This window comes from Ovis canadensis, chromosome 12, assembly GCF_042477335.2.
Source record: "Ovis canadensis isolate MfBH-ARS-UI-01 breed Bighorn chromosome 12, ARS-UI_OviCan_v2, whole genome shotgun sequence".
In the NCBI taxonomy this organism is placed as follows: Eukaryota; Metazoa; Chordata; class Mammalia; order Artiodactyla; family Bovidae; genus Ovis; species Ovis canadensis.
In genome coordinates, this window is record NC_091256.1 from 61,002,870 (window position 1) to 61,026,618 (window position 23,749).

At 54.5% G+C, this 23,749-nt stretch overlaps 1 protein-coding gene across 1 annotated transcript in view; it reads left to right on the forward strand.

Annotated features, from left to right (window-relative positions):
- The first annotated feature begins 144 nt into the window (after nucleotides 1-144).
- The window catches only part of MORN1 (MORN repeat containing 1), a 48,960-nt gene continuing 25,355 nt past the window's right edge, over nucleotides 145-23,749 (forward strand). The window contains exons 1-10 of the mRNA XM_069544878.1: nucleotides 145-301; nucleotides 783-854; nucleotides 1,675-1,773; nucleotides 2,282-2,392; nucleotides 3,374-3,464; nucleotides 4,059-4,146; nucleotides 12,927-13,023; nucleotides 13,980-14,090; nucleotides 21,176-21,299; nucleotides 21,643-21,767. Coding sequence (XP_069400979.1) covers nucleotides 193-301; nucleotides 783-854; nucleotides 1,675-1,773; nucleotides 2,282-2,392; nucleotides 3,374-3,464; nucleotides 4,059-4,146; nucleotides 12,927-13,023; nucleotides 13,980-14,090; nucleotides 21,176-21,299; nucleotides 21,643-21,767 — 1,027 coding nt within the window. The 5' untranslated portion in view covers nucleotides 145-192. The remainder of the gene's footprint in view (nucleotides 302-782; nucleotides 855-1,674; nucleotides 1,774-2,281; nucleotides 2,393-3,373; nucleotides 3,465-4,058; nucleotides 4,147-12,926; nucleotides 13,024-13,979; nucleotides 14,091-21,175; nucleotides 21,300-21,642; nucleotides 21,768-23,749) is intronic.

Here is a 23,749-nt window from a genome sequence, read left to right on the forward strand (position 1 = left end):
AGCGCCCAACCCGTTGGCTGGGTTGTCACGTCGGCGGAAGAGACGTAAGCGGCGGAAATTCGCCATGCTGCGCAAGCGCATTCTCGTCCTCTGGCTCCGGGCCCAGACAGTTCAGCTCCAGAACTTGGTAACGCCCAGGGACTGACTAGAGGCCACGCCCGCTCACAACCAACGAGCCAGTAGAGAAGAACTATGCAGTTGCTAAGGGAAACCTCTAGCGGCAAGATGGCGTTCGCCAGTGAGGGACGCGCGACCTCCTGCATGCCGCGCCGGGAGCCTTCAGGGAGGCCACCGCGGGACGGTAACAGCCGACTACCCTACCGGGCCTCCGTTGGGAAGGGAGGGAGACGGACAGGTCCGGGCACTCGCTGAGCATCCCCGCACCTTCACTGCGAACCTAGCTCGCACCCCTGGGAGCTTGGTCGTCCCCAACTCAGGTGTCTGGGTGCCCACGGTATGGGCGGGTCCCGGGCCCCGAGTAGCAAAACCGGCTGGGGCCTGGAGACCCAGTCGGGAGGAACTGAGTCGACCCTTGGTGACCCAGGGTGGCGGGGCGGGCGTCTCTGCATGGGTTGGGCGCTCAGCTTGTCTGCTGTATAAACGGATTAACAGGGAGAGTTGTGACCCAAACAGCCTTTGGGGAGCAGTGGGGGTGAGGCTCACTAAGAGGTGAAACGACAGACACCTAGAGAAGCCCCGGGATGGCCCCCACCTTGTGCATGCTGGTCGTCAGCCACGTCATCTGTACCTGGTGCTCACCTGGGTGTCCTTTCAACCTTCAGGTTATGGGATCTACGTTTATCCGAATTCTTTCTTTCGATATGAAGGAGAATGGAGAGGAGGCAAGAAACACGGTAAGGACAGGCTGTGGCCTCTTGCTGTAGCCATTCCACTGACAGCACATGTCCCAGAGGAGCTGGGGCCACGTGAGTGCCTGCCACATCGGGCCCTCACTCGTGCGCATGAGGGGCCATCTGCAGAATGGGGGACCCAGATAGCCACCTTGGTGCTGATGAAAACTGTATTTTTTCCTTGAAGATGAAGAGGCTGACCATTTGAAAAAAAAAAAAGACTCTAAATAGCAAGGAGAGCAAGTAGAAAGCGAGAGTCCCCTGGCGTCCACCCTAGAGGCAGACCTGGACTTTCCAAAGCTTACTGTCACAGTTGGATGCCTATTTGGGGTTCTGTCTGCTCAAAGCCTCTGCAGATTTTTCTGCCAGAGGATTGATCTTTCAGTATTTTCTCATGAACTATTTGTGTATCAGTCAGCTGCCAGTGTATTTGGAACCTTTTGACTTTTATGGGAGTGTTTTTGCCACATGGGTGTTTCTCCCTTTTGTGCTGAAATCTGTGAGTCTCTTCCTGACCTGGACAAAGTGGTTCCTTCTTTTCAAAATGTATTTTTCAGTGTCACCTCGTGCTTTTCTCTCTCTCGCCCTTTCTCTCTTCCCCCACCCCCACCTTCCCTCTGCACCTGCGCTGACAGAGGCAAGATGGCCATCACGTGCTCTCTGAGGAGATCTAGGGGCAGGGTCCCTGAGCTTTTGATGGCCCGGACAGAACCAAATACAAAGACCTTGTGACCTGCTCTTCTCCCTGAGAAACAAGCCCAGCCGCGCATGGCCCCAGCAGTCACTCCTAGCCACAGCCTAACATCACGATGTCTTTCACCAGGTCGGGGGAAGCTGCTGTTTAAAGATGGGAGTTACTACGAAGGTGACTTTGTGGATGGAGAGATCACAGGAGAGGGCTGTCGGCACTGGACACTGACAGGTCAGCTTGCCAGCCCTTCTTCCTGAACCTACCCTGCTGTGAGCTGCCCCTCCTTTCTGGATGCAGAAGACACTATGTCTAAACCTGAGGACCCCTGGCTCCCCAAAGGTGTCTCGTAGTGGCCTCGTGCCAGCTTGGGGTGGGATGGCCCCAGTGCTGCCTGCAGGACCTCAGACCCTCACAGGCAAGCGTTAAGTGGATTTTTGGTGGAAAGGAGTCTCACTCCACAGACTCTGGCCTGGAGGAGCCTCTGCTCCAGGCATACAGAGCACGCCCCCCCCCAACTCCCCAAGAAGGTCCCTAAGAGAGCGGGAGAGGATTGTAGGTGATGGGACCATACCCACTCTGTCCCATCTCCCTCATCCACCAGCGTGAGCTGTGAGATAAACATATACCCTGTTCTGTGACCACAGCTGCCCAGGAGTCAGGTGAGAACTGGGTAATCATTACCCTGAGGCGCTCAGGAAGTGGCTCTAACCCTAGTCACGGCTTTCTGCCTCCCATCCAGGGAACACCTACACTGGACAGTTTGTTCTCGGAGAGCCCCAGGGACACGGCATCATGAAGTACCAAGCCGGCGGACATTACGAAGGGGAGCTCTTCCGCGGCCTGAGAGAAGGTCGGGTGTCCGCAGGAAGGTGCAGGGTATGGGCTGTGGGGCAGACACTGTGGGGCCTTGGCCATAACCCTGCTGGGATTCTGACTCAGGGCCTAACGGCCTGGGCACCAGCATGCTCCCCTGTCCACTGAAGTTCAAAGTAAGGGGTTTACAGCAAGCCACCCAGACCTGGTGACTCAGGTCCCCGTTCTGTCCTTGCGCTCAATCCTGGGCTGGTCTGGCCTCAGCTGGGCAGGTCTTCTGGCCTCATGGAGTGTCGCAGCCCTTGAGCAGGCCTGTGGGGCTCCTGGGGTGAGAGGCTGATGGCCCCTCCTGATCCTCCACTCAGTTGTCGTCTCCACATCCTGCCAGGCTGAGCCAGTCAGGAGGCCACATGGAGGGGAACAGTGCCAGTCAGGAGGCCACCATGGAGGGGATCAGTGCTGGTCAGGAGGCCACATTGGTGGGGGGCCAGTGCGAGTGAGGCCCCGGGGAGTGAGGGGAGCGGCTACGCCCCCAGTAGCCCACCCCCTGCAAAAGTCCCCACCCCCTCCAAGGCCTCCCCGTGGAGTGTGGATGCGCTCCCCTCCCTGAGTGTCCAGATTCTGGAGACACCATGCCTACACTGGCAATTTCTCTGGTCTCTGGGTCCTTTGAGTAGATGGTAGAGGCCCAGGATGGCCACGTGTCCGCAGCATGAACTCACTCCTGCAAGCTGGCCTTGACTACCCCGCAGCACCACCCGAGCGGGACAGCAGCATTTCAGCCTCTATTCTGGGGGACTGTGGCCCTTGAATGGCACCCCCACCCTCACTTGGGACCTTGAGAACTGAACCCAGAGCTGCTCCTGCTGCGTGCGGCTGCCCAGCTGTTCCAGATCAGATCTTGGGGCCAAGGGACCCCATGCAGCTCGGTCCCCGGGGGTGCCAGCGCTAGCTTTCCTCCAGACAATTCCCTCTCCTAAGGGAGGCACAAGGTGACCTCTGCTCTGGCCTTCTCCAGGACACGGGTGTCTGGTGGATGCAGATGGACAAGTGTACTGGGGGTCGTTTCACGACAACAAGCGGCACGGCCAAGGGCGGATGGTCTTCCGGTGAGTTCACTGGCCAGCGGGCCATCCCACCTCGAGCGCTTAGCCCTGAAAGGAGGGTCTGTGTGCCTGGATGGGATTCTGTAATTTCTCTCTGTTATTGAACTTGGTTCTATGTGTGCTTAGTAGAAAAAATATCAATCTCCACCTTCCTTCTCCATCCCAAGAATAAAATATCTGGTAGGAAGGTGGAGGTTGGGGGAACGTAGAGTGGGGATGAGAGCGCACCCCCCACCCAGGTTTCTCCTTCAGGCCTGTGGCTGGACATCTTCCAAATTCTGGGCAGTTTTCATGCAAAATCCTGCCCTGGGATTTGCAGGGTCCCTTCCTCCTTGGGCTTCCTTCCCCGTCATCCTCCCCAGTCTTCACACCTGGGACCCAGCAAGCAGGGCCGCCTGTCACTGCACCCTGCCGGGCACCCAGGCTGCCTGCCCATCCGCCAGATCCTGGCAAGGCCGTGGCTCACGCCATCTGTTCTGGGCCTATTTTTGCCTCAGTCCTGGGGACATGCGCTGGGGCCCAGCCGGGGAGCTGGTCTGCGTCAGTGCAGCCACCTGGCCTTCCCGGCCTGAGAGCAGCCTCTGCACTTGCCCCCAGGAATGGAGATGAGTACGAGGGCAACTGGGTCCAAGACCAGCGCCAGGGCCATGGGATGCTACGGCTCGTGGATGGCTCCACCTATGAGGTACTGGGGGCCCACCAGCCAGTGTCCTCTGCCCTGGGCACCCCCAGGTACAGCCAGGTGTTGTCCTTCTGACCCCACGGGGTAGGGACGGCCCCTGTTCCCGTTTTGCTGATGAGAAGGCTGAGGTTCAGGGAACTTAAGTTCCGGCCACTCACACCTCTTCATCCGTTTGGTTCCTGATGTACCCTGTGACCAACACTGTCGCCTGTGGGAACACTGGTGACGCCTTTTTGAGGGGACATGCCCGGGGGTCCCAGTGAGCCAACGATGTGGGGAAGCAAGCAAGGCCCTCCCCCTCCTCACAAACAGGGCTCTGTACCCCCTCCCCACATCATGGCAGCTGCCGCTCTCAGGTCGATGGGGTTTAGGTGCCATGAGGCCAAGAGGGGCGGGCACGTGGGAAGACCTTCTTTGTCCCCAGACTCCATCATCCTTGTGCTTCCTTGGCGCCAGCCCATGTGTCTGTCCGGGAGCCAGGATGTTGGCGCCCAGGATGTGTGTCCTGTCTAGTGGTTGGCTGGCAGGGACAGCCCAGCAGCCCACCCGGTAGAGGAGCCCCACTGGCTCTGCAGAGATGCCCAGGGTCAGAGCATGTCATGTGAGCCCGGCCTGAAGGATTGGAGAGGCTGCGCACGCAGACAGCATGGAAGGGCCCTGTGGGCAGAACAGGGCGAGACTGGGCTACCGGGCAGGAGGAAGCCTTCATGGCCTGAGTGGGGTGGGGGCAACAAGGCAGGAGGTCGGGGCAGTCTTACGTATAGGCCTTGGAGCCACAAGGGGTTGGAGTTTTATTCTAAGCATCATGGAAAGTGCTGGAAGAAGTTGGTGGCCTGATCCCGGTGTTTGAAAGGTCCCTCTGTTTCTCACTCATGAAAAGAGGTGATGGCGACCAGTGTAGGGTGTGGAACCAAACTTGGAGTGGTTTGGAGGTAAAGACATCAGACTGTTTGACAAGAGCGGAAGTGAGGATGTCCCCACATTGATGGCCCGGACATTGGACAGATGACAGTGATGCCTGAACCTGAACCAGGAGACAGGAGCCACACCAGCAATTGAAAATGTTAATGAGTGAAAGGGAAGAAGATACTGCAAGGGGTGGAAGCAAGAATATGGAAAAGGCAAATGTGAAACTGGCCCAGGAGGTGCCCCCAAAGGTGATGTTTTGGGACTGGCTTGGCTGCATCCTTGGGGCCAACCACTAGCCTGAGCACCTGGGAGACATGAGTGACTCGTGGCTGCAGCTTCAGGAGTGACCAAGCTGCCATCATTCTTGGCTGTGACAGGACGGCTGTGAACGCGTGGCCATGGCCGTGAGGCCCCTGGTGTCCTGGACACTCGCAGGGAAATGATGTGAGCTCAGGTCTGCGTTCAGCTCCACCGCAGCCCCAAGAGGCCCTCCTGTCTCATAGTCTTGGGGCTCAAATAGAATTTGATCATGTGGGTTGCAGGATTAGGTTGTGAGTTGAATTCACATCTTTGCCAATTTTCTCATGTGCAAGTTAGAGCATAGTTTGGAAAGGAAGTCCCAGGAGACAAGGGAAAGCCCAGCGCCTCTGGAGACGCAGGCAGGCTGCAGCCACACTCCACCGGGCTGGGGAGCTGCCCGGGACACCAGGCGTGTGTGCAGGAAACCTGGGATGCAGAGGAGCTCACCAAGCACAAACCCCTGAGCCTGAGGGGTCAGGAGAGGGCACGCTGGAGCCCTAGGGAGCCCCCTTCCCCCAGCGTCCCTGCAGTGCCTGCCTAGGATGGCCCCAGCTGGCGATGGGACACGTTTCAGGGTCTGGCTCCCAAAGCACAGAGCTGGGCGAGGGGTGGATTTGGGGTTGAGAGGTGGTAAACTGGTAACTGACTGGGGCCCTTCCTGAGATGGAGTGGCCTGGCAGGGATCATGGAGTCCTACCCTGGCCACAAATCTCCCTGCAGCGTGCTCCCTGACGTGCTGGTAAAATAATGCTCTGCTCAAGAACCACCACCTCCGAGGCCCTGGTCCAGCGGCTGGCTGCTCCCGGGATGTTGTGTCCACACAGCTGCCGGCTGAGGCCTGGGCTGCAGCGGTTGACAGTCTGCACTGGAGCCTGTTTGTAGAGGCCGCTGTGACCCAGCCACAGCTTTGTCTCTTCTCTCCAGGGGGATGTCTGTCCATCCTCACGGAGCCCTTTAGGGCTCCCCCTGGGCAGCCACAGCCTGAATTCTGCAGAGCTGCTGTGGAAGAAACACAGGGGGACCCAGGAGAACCCCCATGGTGTCCACACCTCTTGGGCTGGCGACCAAGGGACCACAGCGCCCTGCGCTGTCATGAGGGCCTCGCTGACTCTCACCACCCGACTCAGAGACGAGGAGGTCTCCCAACCAGGGGGTGGCAGAGACCCCACCTTCTTCCAGAGAGCCCCATAAAACTTCGCCCCCACCTCCACCCCACCGGCCCTGCCCCCAGAGGCTCTGCGGGTGCCTCCAGGGCTATCCTGGTTTCCCCCTCTATGCCTCCCTTGCAGGTCTCAGCTCAGCTGCCCACCCCACCGCCCTCCACCAGGGGGCAGCCCAGCCCTGCCGGCCGCTGTCCCCACAAGGGCTGCCCTGGTGTGGAGCTGGGCTCTGGGCTGGATGTCAGATGGAAAAGGTAGAGCACCAGGAGGCGGCAGCCCCATCCCCACCCCTCCACCCCTGGGCGCTTTACAGGAGAACAAGAGTCCTTCTCCAGGATTTGAACTCTTCACCTGTGTTCCCATTGCTTAGCAGTGCCCAGCCTCAGGGCCTCGTGCTCCGGTGACCTGCCCTCCGCCCGGGCCCTGAGCGCCTGAATGGTCAGGAAGTGCCACCTGCCCTCCACCCCCGACCATGGTCACAGCCCCCACCGGGGCAGACACCCAGGCCCTCAGGCCGCCTTTGCCAAACGGCTTCCTGACACCGTGGACACAGGCCAGGCCCGCTCACTCACGGTTGCGGGGTCAGGGCTGGTGGGAGGACAGGCCCGCATAGACGTGGGCTCCGGGTCTCAGTGCCCACCTCTGAGCTGTAGGGCTGCCTGCTGGTCTGACCTCTGGGCGTGGGGGTCACCCGGCAGAGGTGGACTGGCCACAGGGAGCTGGCGCACACTGATGGACATGCAGCCTGTCCCCACCTTGGCATCTTCCTGTGAGTGACGCTGCTGTGAGCCTGTCCTGTTCCCGACTCCCCTGAGAACAGTGCACTTGCTGGGTCACATGGTAATTCTTTTTGTAACTTTGAGACTCACACCATTTTCCATCCCCACGGGCAGCACCAGTGTTCCAATTCCCCCACATCCTCTCGATGCTTGTGTTTTCTGTTTTCTAAACAACCTGGGTGCCGGCCGTCAGCCCTACCAATACAGTGATCAGGAGGTGAGCCTCGTCCACTGTAGCCATGGCCTCTGCTTGCCTGTCTGGCCTCTGCCGAACCCTCCTGGGGGACTCCCTGCGCTCGCCTCTCTGGGGTACATCCTGAGGCCGGCCCTAGGTACAGCCGTTCCCTGCTTGAAGCACGTGCTCATTATCTAGGGATGTATGAGATGCCTCATGTGGTGGGTGGGGGTTCCTCTACCTTTTGACTTCTAACCTCACAGTCTTTGCCCCAAAGTGAGGCCCAGGCCTCCTCGGACTGCACCCTCCGCAGCATTCCATTGCTCCAGAAAGCCATTCTGGGCTCCCCTCACCACAGCCCCGCCCCCCGCCCCCCCCGCCCCCCCCACCAGTGTACTGCTCTTTATCTCTCCTGCAGTGATTTGATTTCCCAGAAGACAGACGGTTTGTCTTCTGTGGGTGTTTTTGTGTCAGAGCCGCAACCCACCCCCTGCCAAATTCCCTGCCCCTGCCTCTTCCAGCAGCCCAGCCCATCCAATGGGAAAATATCCATTGTGGAGAGCAGGAAGGCCTAGGAGAAGGGCGGCCAGAGCCCTGGCGTCACTGCACAAGGGCCCCCGCTGCCTTCTCCCCAGGGCCTCCTGAGGCCGAGCTTCTCGGGGAAACTTTTAAAAAATTAGTTCTAGAAAAATCTTATCCCTGAAAATCGAAGCAGTAAATCTGTTATAAAGTGAGAACAATGAATCCCAAACCCAAACTGACTCCCACTGCCTTGCAGTGGGGCCAGGCAGGCAGTCAGGCTGGGTGGCCATAGTTTGCAGCAGCCAGGTCATCTGGTCCATCCTGGGGCCTAAGGGTGTGTCTGGCATGAGCCAGACTCTGTGCTGCTCTCCTGCCGAGGGAGGTGGGGACACACATGCCCAGCAGCAGCAAGCTCATCACTTCTTCTGAGGATGTGGCATGGGCTGGTGACCCCCAGGAGCACCAGGCAGCCCCTGGGGGAGAGGCGTCCTTGGGGCCACCTCTGTGGAGCGCAGGGAACAATCGTTGGCCACGGAGGGTGAGCGCATGCCAGGCAGAGGGGATCTAGGCTTGCTGTCCGGCCTTGGGTGCAGTGCACATGGATCATTCCTACCTGTGCAACAGTAGCACATGGTTCCACCAGCTTCCGTCTGTCCCCGGGGCACCTCCGTGCGCGTTGGCTGCGTTTCTCTTGTTGGCTTTCCTGGGGGAGGCCTGCTGGTCAGTGCACCTGCTCATTGCACAGAGCAGGTGGTGGCGTTGTGCGCATCCTCACCTGCTTCTCACCTGTGCATCCGCAGGCATGCCAGGGTCCTGAGTGCCCAGCCAGAGGTCAGTCTAGGAATGGAGGCCCTGACCCCAGGAGCACCATGAGAGGTATCAGCCAGTTGTAGCATCGCCAGCGGAGGGGCCTGGGCTGCCAGAGTGGAACCCGCACCACCCTGCCTGCCAGGGTGAGGAGGGTAGACACAGACGGACCCACAGAGGCAGCTTGTCTTTGCAGCAGCAGAACTTGTCATACTTTGAAACCCTAGGAACTTTGACCAGGATCATGGTGGCCAAAGGTGATGCCTTAGGAAAGTGAGGGGCCTTGTGTCTGCTGAGACTGACGGTGGTGGCAGGGCCACCAACACTGGCCTGTGTGGTCACTGTGGCCCCAGCATGTCACCTCGAAATCTGGAGGCCCCAGCCCCTGCAGCCACAGGCTCAGGCAGGTGACTCGGGCCATGCCCCTGCCTGGTCTGGGAGCCAAGGCCTCAGGAAAGCCCCCACCTACTCCAGGAGTGAGTTTGGTGACAGTGGGGGCCGCCCCCTCCAGACTGCTCATGCCATTGAGGCAAGTATTGCAGAGCTGGGCCCTGGCCCTGCTGGTGTGTTGTCAAGACCCCAGTGCCCTGGAGAGACCTGGAGGTGAAGAAGAGACCCAGGAGGGTGGCCTTCTGACCAGGGCAGAGATTCAGAGTGTGCCTGAGAGTGCCGACAATGCAAGAGAGGACAACACAGCCACAAAAGCAATTCTAGGAAAACCACCAGCACTTTCCCCAGGAAGGAAAAATAGTGTCGGTTAACTAGAAAATGGAAGGCTTTCTTATCTCTCCTTGCTTGAACTGTGGTGTTGGAGAAGTCCCTTGGACTGCAAGAAGATCAAACCAGTCCATCCTAAAGGAAATCAGTCCTGAATATTCAGTGTAAGGACTGATGCTTAAGCTGAAACTCCCAATACTTTGGCCACCTAATACGAAGAACTGACTTATTTGAAAAGACCCTGATGCTGGGAAAGATTGAAGGCAGGAGGAGAAGGGGATTCAGCTCCTCAAGTGAAAGGCCAGGGAAGGAGTTATGAACATGTACATCCCCATCCTGCAGTTGAGAGGCCCTGGGCCCCCCAGCAACCATCTGCCACAAGGTGTGGCTCACTTACCCTGGCGACCATCTCCTTCTGTGTCCCCTGTCCCGTCCTGTGTCCTAACGGGGGCCCCATGCCCCTCTGGCTCTATGTCTGTCATGGAAGAGCCCTGTATGGCCCTGTCATCCTCACTTCCTCCCTGCCCCTCGCTAGCACGCATGGGTCCTCACCTGGACCGGGGGCAGGGGGAACTGGCCGCCTCTGTGAGACGGGTCAACCCACGTTTGTTCCTGCCTGGGAGCATGTCGGCTGACTGAGAAGGGGCAGAATTTTCAAAGGCGTGATTGATAACAGTAATTAAATTTTACACTGTTGCATTAGTTTCATTGCTGGGGTCTATCTGTAGCGAGTTCTTTGTCGAAGCCTAAGCTGGTGGGAAAGGAGAGGGGCCCACATTCCAGGAGCGTGATTAAATGGCTGGTCAAGGGTTGGGAAGGACCCTGGTGACAAGTAGATAGCAAGCACTGGACAGAGACCTCACAGGGAGCTGATCCTGCTGACACCCAGTGCGGGGCTCCTGATCTGATGGGCAGGTTCACAGCCTGTCCGCTTGGCAGTCTGTGTGCCCCCGGCCGCCCTCCAAGGTGCTGCGTGCTGGATTTGTCTGCATCTGCTTCTGGCTGAGCCCAAGGTTCTGCCTTCATACTTGTGAAAACCCACATCTCATCTCAGGCCCCGCCCCCCACCCCCCCAGCCCCGTAGTTGAGTAGTTGAGTGGCCCTGGGCTCATAGCACTGTCAGAGTGTCAGCATGCGCGCATCCCTGACCTGGTTGCCTCAGGAGGCCTCTGAGGGAAGTGTGATCCCTGCCACCAGGAAGCTCGTGTCCTGACCGGACAGACAGGCCATGGCCACGATGGGGAGGGAAGGGAGGAGCCAACGGGCACAGAACTTGGCCTCCCATGGCAGTAAGATTTGGGGTCACATGATGCAGACCCTCGGAGGGGAGGCCTGGGCGGTCACATGAGGGAAGGGCCATGCACACTGAGCTCCCTTCCTCCAGCTTTCTGCAACTGGACTCCCAGCCTCCCACCTGCCCCTGGACATCCTCTGCACGTGGCCCGGCTCTGGGGGCCTGGCATCCAGCCCAGCAGGGTGGGGGGAGGGGAGGTGACCCCAGCAACACTGCGCGGGATGAGGATGAGGCCCACGGCCACCCAGGCAGTCAGCACTCACCCCGGCGCAAAGTGAGCGCAGCCCCTGCCATGGAAATGAGGCGAAGGGCAGTGCGGCCCCACAGGAGGGCTTTGTCTATGAAGGCGGCCACCCTTCCCGGGGCCGTAGACCAGACTGCATCCCTTTAGACCATCTGCTGATGCCCAAGCCTGGGGCCTGAGCCAGTGTGGCTTCTGTTCCCCAGCGCGGAGCCGCAGAAGAGGGCGTGGACATCAAAGCAGAAGGGCTGAGGGGGTGGGGCGAGGGCAACAAGTTCACTTTGGCTTGTCAGAGGTCTGTGTCTGACCAGCTAGGAGTCCTGCTTCCCAAGTGTGAGCTGGTGATTTGTCAGGTCTGGGGACGGTGTCCTGAGCAAGGGAAGCAGAGTGTCCCAGTGACTTTTTCGCCCACGAGTGTCACTGCCAACCCCAGCCAACAGACTGCTGGGGCTCGAGCAGGGGAAAGGTCTGGTGCCCACATTAACCTGCCCCACATACCTGGGGGGCCACCCTGCAGTCCCAGGGCTATCCCCACCCCAACTAGGGGACAGCAGCCCAGCTCAGGCACACACCTGCCAGCACATGGCATGATGCAATGATGCACGCAGACGCACGATACAGAAGCCTGCGTGCATGCACGTGTGTGCACAGGAGTCCTTCCTAGGAGCAGGCGTCAAGCCCAGCAGATGCTGCTCAGAGGCCATGCCATTTCCAGGGATGGTCAGCAGGCAACTCTGGGGCTCCCCACCCCTAGCCTGGTTGGCAGCAGGTACCCACCTGCTATGATACCTGAGGCATCATCCCCACTTTAGCCTGGCCGGCTGCCTGCAGATGTGAGCTGCGTCTTAAGGGATGCAATACAATGACTGTCAGGTCATCAAGCCGGCCCTGAGCTTTCTGGGAACGTGGCCCACAGCAGTCTTCGGAAGACCCCAGTCACTATCTGGCTGGCTTTGCCCTCTGGGTGTGGAGGCTGAAGGGACGAGGCTGCCCCTCAGCTCCAGGAGAGCCAGGCCTCTGCCCACCTTCCACCCAGCTGGCTACCTGGCTCCTGAAGCCATGGGCTGACCTACTGGGTGCCACAGTTGTCCGATGCCCCGGCTGGAGGGCGAGCCATGGCCGTGCCCTTCCCATCAACTCACAGTGAGATTGCAGTGGCCGCGTGTTCAAAACAGCCTTGGAACCTCCTCCCCCAGGTCTGGGGGCATCTGAGCTCTTTTGGGCTGCAGCCTTCAGGGGCCATTCCCACCTACTAGTCCCTCCCTAGGGCCAAGAGTGCCTGCTGCAGGGCCCAGCTGCTGGGTGGCCTCAGAGGGCAGACCACGAAAGTGGGAGCCTAGTCAGCTTCTGCACCAAACATGCCTTCTTCTAACAGAAGCAATTCATAGTCAGTAAAACACCATTAAGATCTCGACTTTCCATGAAAATAATCTTCCTGCTATTTTCCATCCTTCTTCCACTCTGTCGTGTATATTGGTTACAAAGCAGGCTTGTTAAGGGGGCAGCAGGGCTGCGGTGTGCATGAGCTGGCATTGCCCAGGTGGGCTGTGCGGGTTCACGCTGAGCTTTTAATTGGCCCTTTCATCATCAAGGAATCAGCCAGAGCGCTTGGCTCCACCACACCACAGGCCTCCCGTGATCCTCTGCACAAATGCAGTGTCTTTGGACTAAAAGCGTTTTGTGCTGTAAAGTATTTGGAGCCATATTTTGTTTGCATTTTGCATTCAGGCCATTGTCCCTAAACTCCCAATTCACAGGGGAGTGCACTGTGAGGAGCAAATTGGGTCCCCCTCAGCCTGTGTCTCCGGGGGCCCCTGAAACCTGGAGGGCAAAGTGTCCCCAGGGCCCAGCCCGCCTGAGCCCACGGTTCTCTCCACAGGGACAGTGGCACAGTGGCGTGTTCAGTGGACAGGGCAGCATGGCCCACTGCTCCGGGGTCATCTACCGAGGGATATGGATCAACGGTCACCCCATGGGTAGGTGCCCTGGCTTTGCTGCTGGCCTCACAGGGTCCTCCCAGGGGTCACATCTGGGTCAGGCCATGTCCCCTCCTGGTTGGCACTGGACAGCTTCATGGGAGGGATGGACCAGGGGGCTGGGATGAAGAGGGATCTACAATCCCCTTTTGAGAAATTCATGCTCTGTGTGGTCTCACTGGGCTCAAGATGCACAGAGGCCCCTGGACTCTGGAGCCACATGGTCCTGCGAGCAGGCCTCCCAGTCACAGGGTCTGCCAGTCTTGGACTCTCCCAGCCTCAGGGCTCTGGCTGCCTGGCCCCCTACCTGGTCTCCATCCTGCCCCTACCCTGTGCTCTCTGCACTGCATGTGACCTCAGGTGGCCTGTGGCCTGCCAGGTTCTCTGCTGGGGCCTCCCCTCACCCTGAATTGCCCCCTGGGCATGTGTGAGGACCTTCTGTTAGCCTCCAGAGCTAGGGCACCACTCTAGGGGTCAGTCTGGCCAGGAACTGAAGTCCCTGATCAGAACCTTGGTACCAGATCCATGAGTGCAGCTGCTGACTCGGAGCTGCAGGCACGCCTCTGGCCAGGCCGGCTTCCAGGCAGGTGGTTGCAGCCTTGTCCAGCACATGTCAGGTCATGGACTCAGACACAATGAAGGCAGAGCCCGGTCAGAACGGTGGGCAGGAGGCCGTGAGCACCGGACACTGCTGGGTGGTCACCTGCACTCAGCGGTCCCTTCTGCCCTGCCCTTCCCCAACGCCATCAGGTGGGTTCAGAGCTGACCCTCAGGATAGGATTCATGGCATCCATGACAAACCCCAGCCCTGACGGCCGAGCCATCCACACCCCCCTCACCCGGGTGCCCTAGGGATGGGGCTGAGCACCTGCTTAGGGCAAGTGGGGTGCTGATGCAGACCAGGAGTCCCCACCCCGCCCCCCCCCACACACACACGTGTGCTCTGTTCTCTGCAGCACAAGCCACGAGGATCGCAATTTTGGGTCCAGAGGTGATGGACATAGTCCAAGGGTCTTCCCTCACGTTGACCATTCAGCTGCAGCAGGACAATGGGGAAGTGGCCACAAGTAAGTGTCTCTAGGAAGACAGTGAGCTCTTCAGAAAGACGAGCAGCTGTCGGCTTGGGAGACGAGATGCCGCAGGTGTCTCCTAGCATCGGAGCTCTGCCAAGCTGCCCCCGTTTTTGAGTTCTTGCTGCTGGGGCCCTGGCAGAAAGGGTGGCAGGGTGCGAGCCTCCAGCTGGCGGGAAGCAGCCAGCCATATGAGGCCTGCGTGTGCATGTGAGCACGAGGGCTCCATGCGTGCCTCCATGTGAGCGCATGGGCTCTGTGCATGCCCGTGTGTGTATGAGTACATGGGCTCCATGCATGCCTCCGTGTGTGTGTGTGAGCATGTGGGCTTTGTGTGTGTGAGTGCCTGGGCTCTCTGTGTGCCTCCACGTGCAGGTATGTGAGCACGTGGACTCTGTGTGCTCTGTGTGTGAGCACGTGTGCACATGTGTGTGAGCATATGCACGTGTGTATGCATGTGTGTGTGCACATGGGCAGCCCTCCCTGGTGCTCACTCAGAGTCACCGGATGGGGAGGTTGCAAGAGGGCAGGGCCAGCCCTTCAGCCTGCCAAGAGGAGGGCTTCTCTTGCTCTTCCTGGGGTAACCAAGGTGGACAGGCTGTGATTAGACGCTTGGTCAGCCCTGCGGCCGAGCAAAGGGACCACCAAGCTTCTCACCCCATGAGCAGAGCGGACCCCAGAGGGCAGAGGGACAGGGCAGGACCACCAGGGATAATCACTACTGGTTCACCTCGGCTCTGCAGCTCTGTGAGGAAACTTGGTGTGTAGCATAAATCAAGTATATTTAGTCACAATTGGTTTATTTTAACAGCTTCATCACAGTGTCACTTACATACCATAAAACTCATCTATATTCGGTGAGCCAACGATTCGTAGTAAACTTGCAGAGTTGGTCCACCATCACCACACCCATTCTGCTTTAGAGCATTTCCTTCTGCCCAGAGAGACCCCTGGCTCCCGCCCCATGCCTACCCTCCACCCTGGGCACCACCAATGTCCATTCCCAGAAGCTGCTCATGGATGGGATCCTGCCTGTGGCCACGCTCTGCCCCTCAGCCCACCCATGCAGCCCTGCTCGCCCCCCTCCATGGGCTGCACACCTCTGATCCTGTGTCCCCAGGGGCCGGTCCTGTCCTGGGTGCTTGGCTGCGGTGGACATTTGTGTGCAGGGCCTGGTGTAAACATGTTTCATTTCTCTCAGGCACACATTCATAAGTGGACTTGCTGGGTCATGTGGCAGGTTGGCGTTTGCATGTCTAAGGAGACAGCCAAATGGTTTTCTGAAGTGGCGGTACCATTTTACAATCCCGTCAGCAACATATGAGATTCTGATTTCTCCACATCCTCACCAGGGAGCGGCCATCCTCAGGGTGTCCAGAGGCACCTCCTCACAGTTTTGATCTGTGTTAACCCAAAACTAATGATGTTGAGCGGCTCTTCATGTGCATATTGGCCATTTGTACATCTTCACAGAGAAATGTTTATTCATGTATTTCACCCAGTTTTTTTAAAAATTAAGTGGTTCGTCTTTTTACTTGTATACAAGTTCTATATGTGTTCTGGATATGAGTCCTTTGTCACATGTATCTTTGCAGATATTTTCTTTCAGTGTGACCTTGTTGTTGTTGTTGTTGAGTTGCTCAGTCGTGTCCCACTCTTTGTGACCCCATGGACTGCAGCACACCAGGCTCCCCCGTCCTCCACTATCTCCCGGAGTTTGCTCAAATTCACGTCCATTGAGTCGGTGATGCCATCCAACCATCTCATCCTCTGCCGCCCTCTTCTTCTTTGGTTAATGTTGTCTTTTAATGTTCAAAGTTTTTAAAGTTCTTTTTTTTTGTTTTTGCCATACAGTCTGTGGGATCTTACTTAGTTCCCCAACCAGGGATCAAACCCATGCCCCTTAGAGTGGAAGTGCAGAGTCCTAACCACTGTACTGCCGGAGAAGTCACCAAAGTTTGAAAATTCTGATGAAGCCCAGTTTGTCAATTTCTTCTTTTATCGACTACGGTCTTAGTCATGCATCTGAGGATTCTTAACCCAAGTTTACAGAGATTTTTCTTCTCTTTTCTTTTACAACTTTGGCTCAAGTTAATTTTCATGGATCAGATAAAAGTCTAAATTCATCTTTTCTCACGAGGATTCCAGCTATCCCAGTGCCATGTGTTGAAAAGACTGTCCTTTCCCCACAGAATTGCCTGAGCACCTTGGTCAGAAGTGACTTGACTGTAAGCGTAAAGGTTTACACATGGATGGATGTCAGTTCCACTCCATCGATCAATATGTCTGTCCTTATACCATAGCCTTCCAGTTAGCTTTGAAGGGCTTTCCCAGAGGCTCAGCAGTTAAAAAAAATCTGCCTGCCGATTCAGGAGACACAAGATCGATCCCTGGGTCAGGAAGATCCCCTGGAGAAGGGAATGGCTACCCACTCCAGTATTCTAGCCTGGGAAATCCCATGGACAGAGAAGCCTGGTGAGCCACAGTCCATAAGGTCTCAGAGTCAGACACGCCTGAGCATCTGAGTGAGCACACAGCACGTGCTTTGAAATTGGAGATTCCTCCAGCCTTTACTTCTGTTTCAGAATTGTTTTGGCTATCCTGGGACCTTCGTATTTCTGTATGAATAGCTGTATGAAATTGTCAATTTTTGCCCCAAAAAAGGGAAAAAAACAAGCCTGCCTTCTTTGGGATTCTGTCAGGGATGAGTTGAACAAGCTGAGAGAAGCTGACTCTTCTGATTGACCTTGAAACATCCCTTCATCTATTTATCTTCAGGCTCATCAATGTTAGTATTTTTCAGTGTGCAAGTCTCGCTTTTTTGTTAAACTTACTAATAAATGATTAATAATTTGCATAGGAACCTGGATTGTTTGTCCATCAATCAAGGTAAATTGGAGTGGTAAATCAAGTGGTCAACATCTTAGGAATCCATGAACTAAAATGGGTGGGAATTTAATTCAGATGACCGTTATATCTACTACTACTGTGAGCAAGAATCCCTTGGAAGAAATGGAGTGCACTCATAGTCAACAAAAGAGTCTGAAATGCAGTGGACACAACCCCCAAAACAACAGAATGGTCTTGGTTCATTTCCAAGGCAAACCATTCAACATCTCAGTAATCCAAGTCTATGCTCCAACCACTAATGCTGAAGAAGCTGAAGTTGAACGGTTCTGTGATGACCTACAAGACCTTCTAGAACTAACACCAAGAAAAAGATGTCCTTTTCATCATAGGGGACTGGAATGCAAAAGTAGGAAGTCAAGAGATACCTAGAGTAGCAGGCAGGTTTGGCCTTGGAGTACAAAATGAATCAGGGCAAAGGCTAACAATTTTGTCAAGAAAACACACTGGTCATAGCAGTCTTTTCCACCAACATAAGAGACAGCTCTACACATGGATATCACCAGATGGTAAATACCAAAATCAGATTGGTTATGTTCTTTGCAGCTGAAGGTGGAGAAGCTCTGTAGTCAGCAAAAAACAAGTTTGAGCAAACCCAGGAGATGGTGAAAGGGAAGCCTAGCATGCCACAGTCCATGCAGTTTCAGAGTCAGATACAACTTAGCAGCTGAGCAACAACAAAATGCATCATTATTCAGTTATAGTTTATTGATACATTTGTTATTTCCTTTTGTGTTATTACAAATGGAATTGTTTTGTTATCTTCACTTCAGAAATCTCAAGACTACAGCTGATTTATGAATGTTTTGTAACCTTGCTGAGCTTGTTTGTTCTAACTTTTTCTGAGGATTTCTTAGGATTTTCTGTACAAAGGATCATGTCATCTACAAATAAATACGATTTGCTTTTCTTCCTTTTCATTCCTACCAGCAATGGCTGAGGGCTTCAGCTGTTCCACCTCCTCACCAGCACCAGTTACTCTGTTTTTCTGCTTGTAGTTTTCCTGGTGTCTCACTGTGGTTTTGACTTGTGTTTCCCTAACAAGTAATGATGTGTGCAGCATCTTTTTATGCACTTGCTGGCCATCTGTAGATCTTCTCTGGATAAAAATCCATTCAGATCCTTTGCCCATTAAAACTCTGGGCAACTTGTCTTTTTATTCTGAGTAATCCAGAATTCCAGAATTCTGGATACAAGCGCCGTATCAGATATCTGATTTGCAGATTTTTTTTTCCTGTTTTGTGGGTTGTCATGCAGTTTCTTGACTGTTTCCTTTGAACACAAAAGTTTAAATTTTGGTGAAGTTCAGTTTATTTTTATTTCCCTTGTTGCTTGTACTTTTGGTGTCATATCTAAGAAGACTGCCTAACCGAGTCATGAAGTTTTATTCCTCCGTTTTCTTCTAAGAATTTTATATTTTTAGCTCTTACATTTAGCCTAATGTCTATTTGGAGTTAACCTTTGTGTATGGTGTGAGGCAGGGGTCCAGCTTCATCCTCTTTTGCAAGTGGATGTCCAGTTGTCCCAGCTTCATTTGTTAAAAGACTATCCTTTCCTCTCTTCCCCCCTTGAATTACCTGGGCGTTCAGTTTGCTACATTTTGTTTCAAATATTTGCATGTCTGTTCATAAGGAAATTGGTCTTGATTTTTTTTTTCATTGTGTTGTCTTTGTCTGGTTTTGGTATCAGGATATTGCCAACCTCATAACGTAAGTTGGGGAAATTCCCTCCTCTTTAATTTCCTGGGAGTTTGTGTCGAATTAATACTGTTTCTTAAATATTTGTAGAATTTAATACGAAGCCCACCTGGGCCTGGAGATTTCTCTGGGGGAAGATTTTTAACTACTAATCCCATTTCCCTTGCATATAAGCCTATTTAGGTTATCTGTTTGTTCTCGAGTGAGCTTGGTGTTTTGTGTCTTCTAAGTTGTCCGATTTCTTGAATGTTCATGACATTCCCTTGCTCCCTGCTTAATGAACTGATATCACCTCTCTTGTTCCTAATATGGATTACGGGTGTCTTCTCTCTTTTTTCTTTTCCTGAATAGTGTAGTGAGATGTTGTCAGTATCACTGATAAACAGCCTACTTTGGTTTCATTCATTTCTCTACTGTCTGCTTTTTATTTCATTAATTCCTATTTCGATCTTATTACTTCCTTGCCTCCGTTTAGTTTGGGTTGAATTTAATTTTCTTTTTTCACTTGTTAAGGTGGAATTGTTTCCAAGGTTATTTCATACTTTTCTTTTCTGATATAGAAGTTTGTTGCTATAAATTTCCCCCTTAGTACTACTTTAACTGCATCCTGCAAATTTTGATGTGGTATGCTTTCATTTTCATTCAATTTGAAATACTTTCTCATTTCCCTTTTGATTTCCTTTTAGACCCAAGAGTTATTTAGAAGTGTGTTGTTTCACTTCCAAATATTTGAAGATTTTCCAGAGATCTTTCTGTTACTGATTCTAACCTAATTCTATGTGGTTAGAGTCATACCTTGTATCTTAAATTCGCTTAAATTTTTGAGACTTGTATTACGGCTCAAAATATGGTCTGTTTTGGGGAAATGTTTGGAGTGCACTTTGAGAAGAGTGTAGATTCTGTTCTTGAGTGGAATTGGATAGGATATTCTGTAAACGTCAATCAAGTGTTGATATTTTTGGTGAGTTTGCTATATCCTTACTGATTTTATGTCTGTTTGTTCCCTGAGTCATTGACAGTGGTATATTGAAATCTCTGATTATGCTTGTGTTTCTATTTATTTCTGCTTTCATTTCTATCAATTTTAGCTTCATGTATTTTGAAACTGTGTTATTAGGGGCAAAAACATTTAGTATTTTTTATGTCATTTAATTAATTGACCATATCATTGTCTTCTTTATGCCTGCTAATAGTCTATGCTCTGACACCTACTTTCATTGATATTAATGCAGTCACTCAGTTTTCTTTTAACTGGTATCGGGGGAGAAGGCAATGGCACCCCACTCCAGTACTCTTGCCTGGCAAATCCCATGGACGGAGGAGCCTGGTGGGCTGCCGTCCATGGGGTTGCAAAGAGTTGGACATGACTGAAGCGACTTCAGCAGCAGCAGCAGCAGCAGCAGCAGCAGCAGCAGCAGCAGCAGCAGCAGCAGCAGCATCCTCATCCGTGCTTTTACCTTTAACCTAGTCACGTCCTTATAGTTTAAATATATTATTTTGAAGGCAGCATATACCTAGGTCTTGCTTTTTTATCCATCTCTCTTTTAACTAAATGGTTTACACCATTCACATTTAATATAATTTTTAATACAGTAGGTTCAAACTCACCATTTTACAATTTCTTCCTTATTTGCCCTGATGGTTTTTTCCCCTTATATTCTATCCCTTTCTTTTTTGAATTAATTGAGGTTTTTTTTTTAATTCCATTTTATCTCCTCTTCTGGATCATCAATTGTAACTCTTTTCTGTGTTGTTTTAGAGGATACTTTAAGGTTTACTTAAAGATGTAAATATACATCTTTACATTATCAGTCTAACTCCAAGTGGTATCATGCTCCTTCATGGATAGTATAAGGCTTTACAGTCTATGCTTCCTGTCTACAATACAATCTTTATGCTCTTGTTTCAGTAAATTTTACATTCATGTGTCTAATAAGCTTTATAACACGTAGGCCATTTTTGTTTCAACAGTTGTTTATCTTTTGGGGAGTAGCTGACAAACAGAAAAGGAAGTTTCATCTGTCTCTAGATGCCATTTCTGGCTCTCACTGCTTCCTGTAGACACAGGTTTCCATTGCTACCATTTCCCTTCTGCCCAAAGGACTTAACTTTTAATGTTTCTTGTCATGTACGTCTGCTAGTGATAAGTTCTCTTGGCTCTCCTGCATCATGGTTTTGTTGCCACGTCAAAGATCTCGGCTCATCTTCCACTGCCACGTGGGGTTGCCTCTCTGCGCTGCTTTCCCCGAGAAGCCCGCCTTCATGTCTCTATGCAAACGTCCTTTTTCTCTGGGCCGTGGGCAGCTTGGCTGAGGGTGGAGTGGAGCTGAGGGTCCAGGAATGCAAGGGTAGGGCAAGGTGAGCATGGTTGCAGCCCCATCCGGTGCCCTGGTCCTCACAAAGGCCCAGGGAGACAGGGGTCCAGGTCCTGCTGCTCCGCCCTCACAGCCCTCAGCAGCCTCTCTCTCCTTCTGGAAGGTGAGGATGGCCGGGAGTTGGAGATCTCCGCTGGCGTCCGGTACGTGCAGCTCCCAGCCTACTCGGAGGTCAGCTTTTTCAGAGTGGACGACGGCCTCAGGCAGACGCCCATCCAGACCCCTTTGTGAGTAAGGGTGGCCCTGGACAGCACCTGGGCAGGCACGGCAGGAGCGGTCCCTCCTTTACTCTGCGGAGGGTTGGCTGGAACTGTCCCGGCCCACGCCTCACACCAAGACGTGCGGGGTCACCACACTCTGATCTGGCGAAGGGGAAACCGAGGCCCCTTCTGACAGTGGTGGCAGAGCAAGGAAGGGGTCCTGGGCCAGGACAGCGAGGCAGGGAGGCCAAGTGAGACACTGTCCCTTCCCTCCTTCCTACCCCCTGGCCTCTGAGGAGCCACCCCAGCCCTTTCTCCTCCCTGGACTCCATATCTTTGCAGCTGCGTGATGCTGTCCTTCCCTCCACAGTGGATTCCAGTGCATCTCCTACCCTCTGTCCAGCCTGGAGTCCGAGGGCCCACAGCCCAGAGCTGCCCTGGAAAGTGCCAGTGCCCTCTCACTGCTGCCTGAGGGGGACCCCAGTGGCCTGCCTGGTGAGTGGGGCTAACTGACGGGTCTACGGTGGGCACCATGAGCTCAGGGAGGCACAGCTGACAGCAGTGTCCCCCAAACCTGGGTAGAAGAAAATGAAGTTGACCCCTGAGAACAGTGGACCTGGGAGACCTGGGATGTCCCAGGAGGACACACTCAGGCCTGGGCCAGACAGTTCCGAGGGCAGTCACTGTGGCCGGGGGTTTGAAGGCGGGCTAGGGGCGGCCGACCTGTGTCTAGGCTGCTGGACGAGCTCACAATGCAGATCCAGAGCCCCGGAAGGGGAGGGGTGGGAGGTGAGTGGTCCAGGCTGCCGCACTGCTGTCCTGTGCACTCCACAAGCATGTCCCTTGTGGCCGTGAACGCAGAGTGAGGCCGTCTGTTTTTAACCTCTGTAGTTAGAGCTGAGGATCGAATCCTCTCACAAACCTGGGACTCTTAGTCGGGAGAGGGTGTGTTTTAGTTAAGGGAGGGCAGTGTCCCAGCTGTGGGGGTCCCGCCTGGTACCCCAGGTTCTCGACCCTTCTGGGAGGGCCTCTGGGTAATTGGAGCTGGGGTCCTCACAGGGCAGATGCATACTCTTCAATTTAGGGCCTCACATTCTCCTTCGCCTTGGTGACGCCCCGGGTGGGTAGGGGCATAGACTGGCCGCGTCCAGGGCCCGAGTCAGATCGAGCAGTGTCCAGACCAAGGCCTGGGTCCCTCCCTGCCAGGGTGGGCAGGGCTGGCTGGTTCAGGGGACCCTTGGCGACCTGGCCCAGGACCCTGTCTCTGCGTCCCCTTCTGTTTACGGAAGCAAATTTAGCTGCATTGTCGTTGTCATTGCCGTCATCCGAGAATGTGCTGGTGTTTCTACATAAAGGTGCTCACTGGGCAGCAGGCCCTCTGCCAGCCCAAGTGTGAGCCCCGCGTCAGTGACCATGTGCAGGCCCCTGGACTGGACCCAGCGTGTGGGTGTCAAACCATAGAAAACTGCTTGTGGGGAAGCCAAGGGGTCCGCACCCACTCAGCTCCAGCCCCTTCGGCGCTTGCGGCTGAGTCACAGGCCCTGGGTGCTCAGCAGGAGCGACTCCGTCCCTTTCCGCCTGAACCTCCCTGGGGCTCAGCTCCGCTTCTACAAAATGAGGTGCTCTCAGCATCTGCCTGCAGGACGATGGACTGAGCCCGCCCGCGCCCTCTGCCCTACCACCAGGTCTGGCCCCGGACAGTGCCCTGAGGAGGGAGCAGGCCCCCATCTAGAGGGCATGGAGGACACTCCTCCTGTTTCTGCCCCTCTTAGGACTCAGTCTGCCCCTCATGGGAGTGGGTTCATGTGGGACCCTTCCAGGTGAAAGTCTCCACCCCCCACGATGACACCCACCACCCCCCCATACCCCAGCCCCTCGGGCCTGTTGCTAGGGAGCCTGGGTCAGCCCAGGGTGGTGAACACTCTGCATCTGTCTGTCCTGTGGTGCACACTCCAACTCTGCTGCAAGGAGGTGAGCAGTCAGCCTCCAGTGAGAGAAACTCTAAGAGAGTAACAGAACACCCATCCTGAATGTTCACTGGAAGGACTGATGCTGAAGCTGAAGCTGAAGCTCCAACACGCTGGCCACCTGATGCGAAGAGCCGACTCATTAGAAAAGACCCTGATGCTGGGAAAGATTGAAGGCAAGAGGAGAAGGGAATGACAGAGGATGAGATGGTTGGTTGGCATCACTGACTCAATGGATATGAGTTTGAGCAAGCTCTGGGAGATGGTGAAGGACAGGGAAGCCTGGTGTGCTGTAGTCCATGGAGTCACAAAGAGACACAACTGAGCAACTGAACAACGACAACAACGACAGTTAAAACTTGTGAGTCATGTACATGGTCAGCAGGAAGGAGGGCCCAGGGTTCAGGGGGTCTGGGGGACACACAGTCGGACCTAGGGCCCTGGTGGGTGGAGCAAAGCCCTGAAATGGCCAGAGGAGTGGCCAAGCCTTCCCTAGTTCTGATAAAGCCT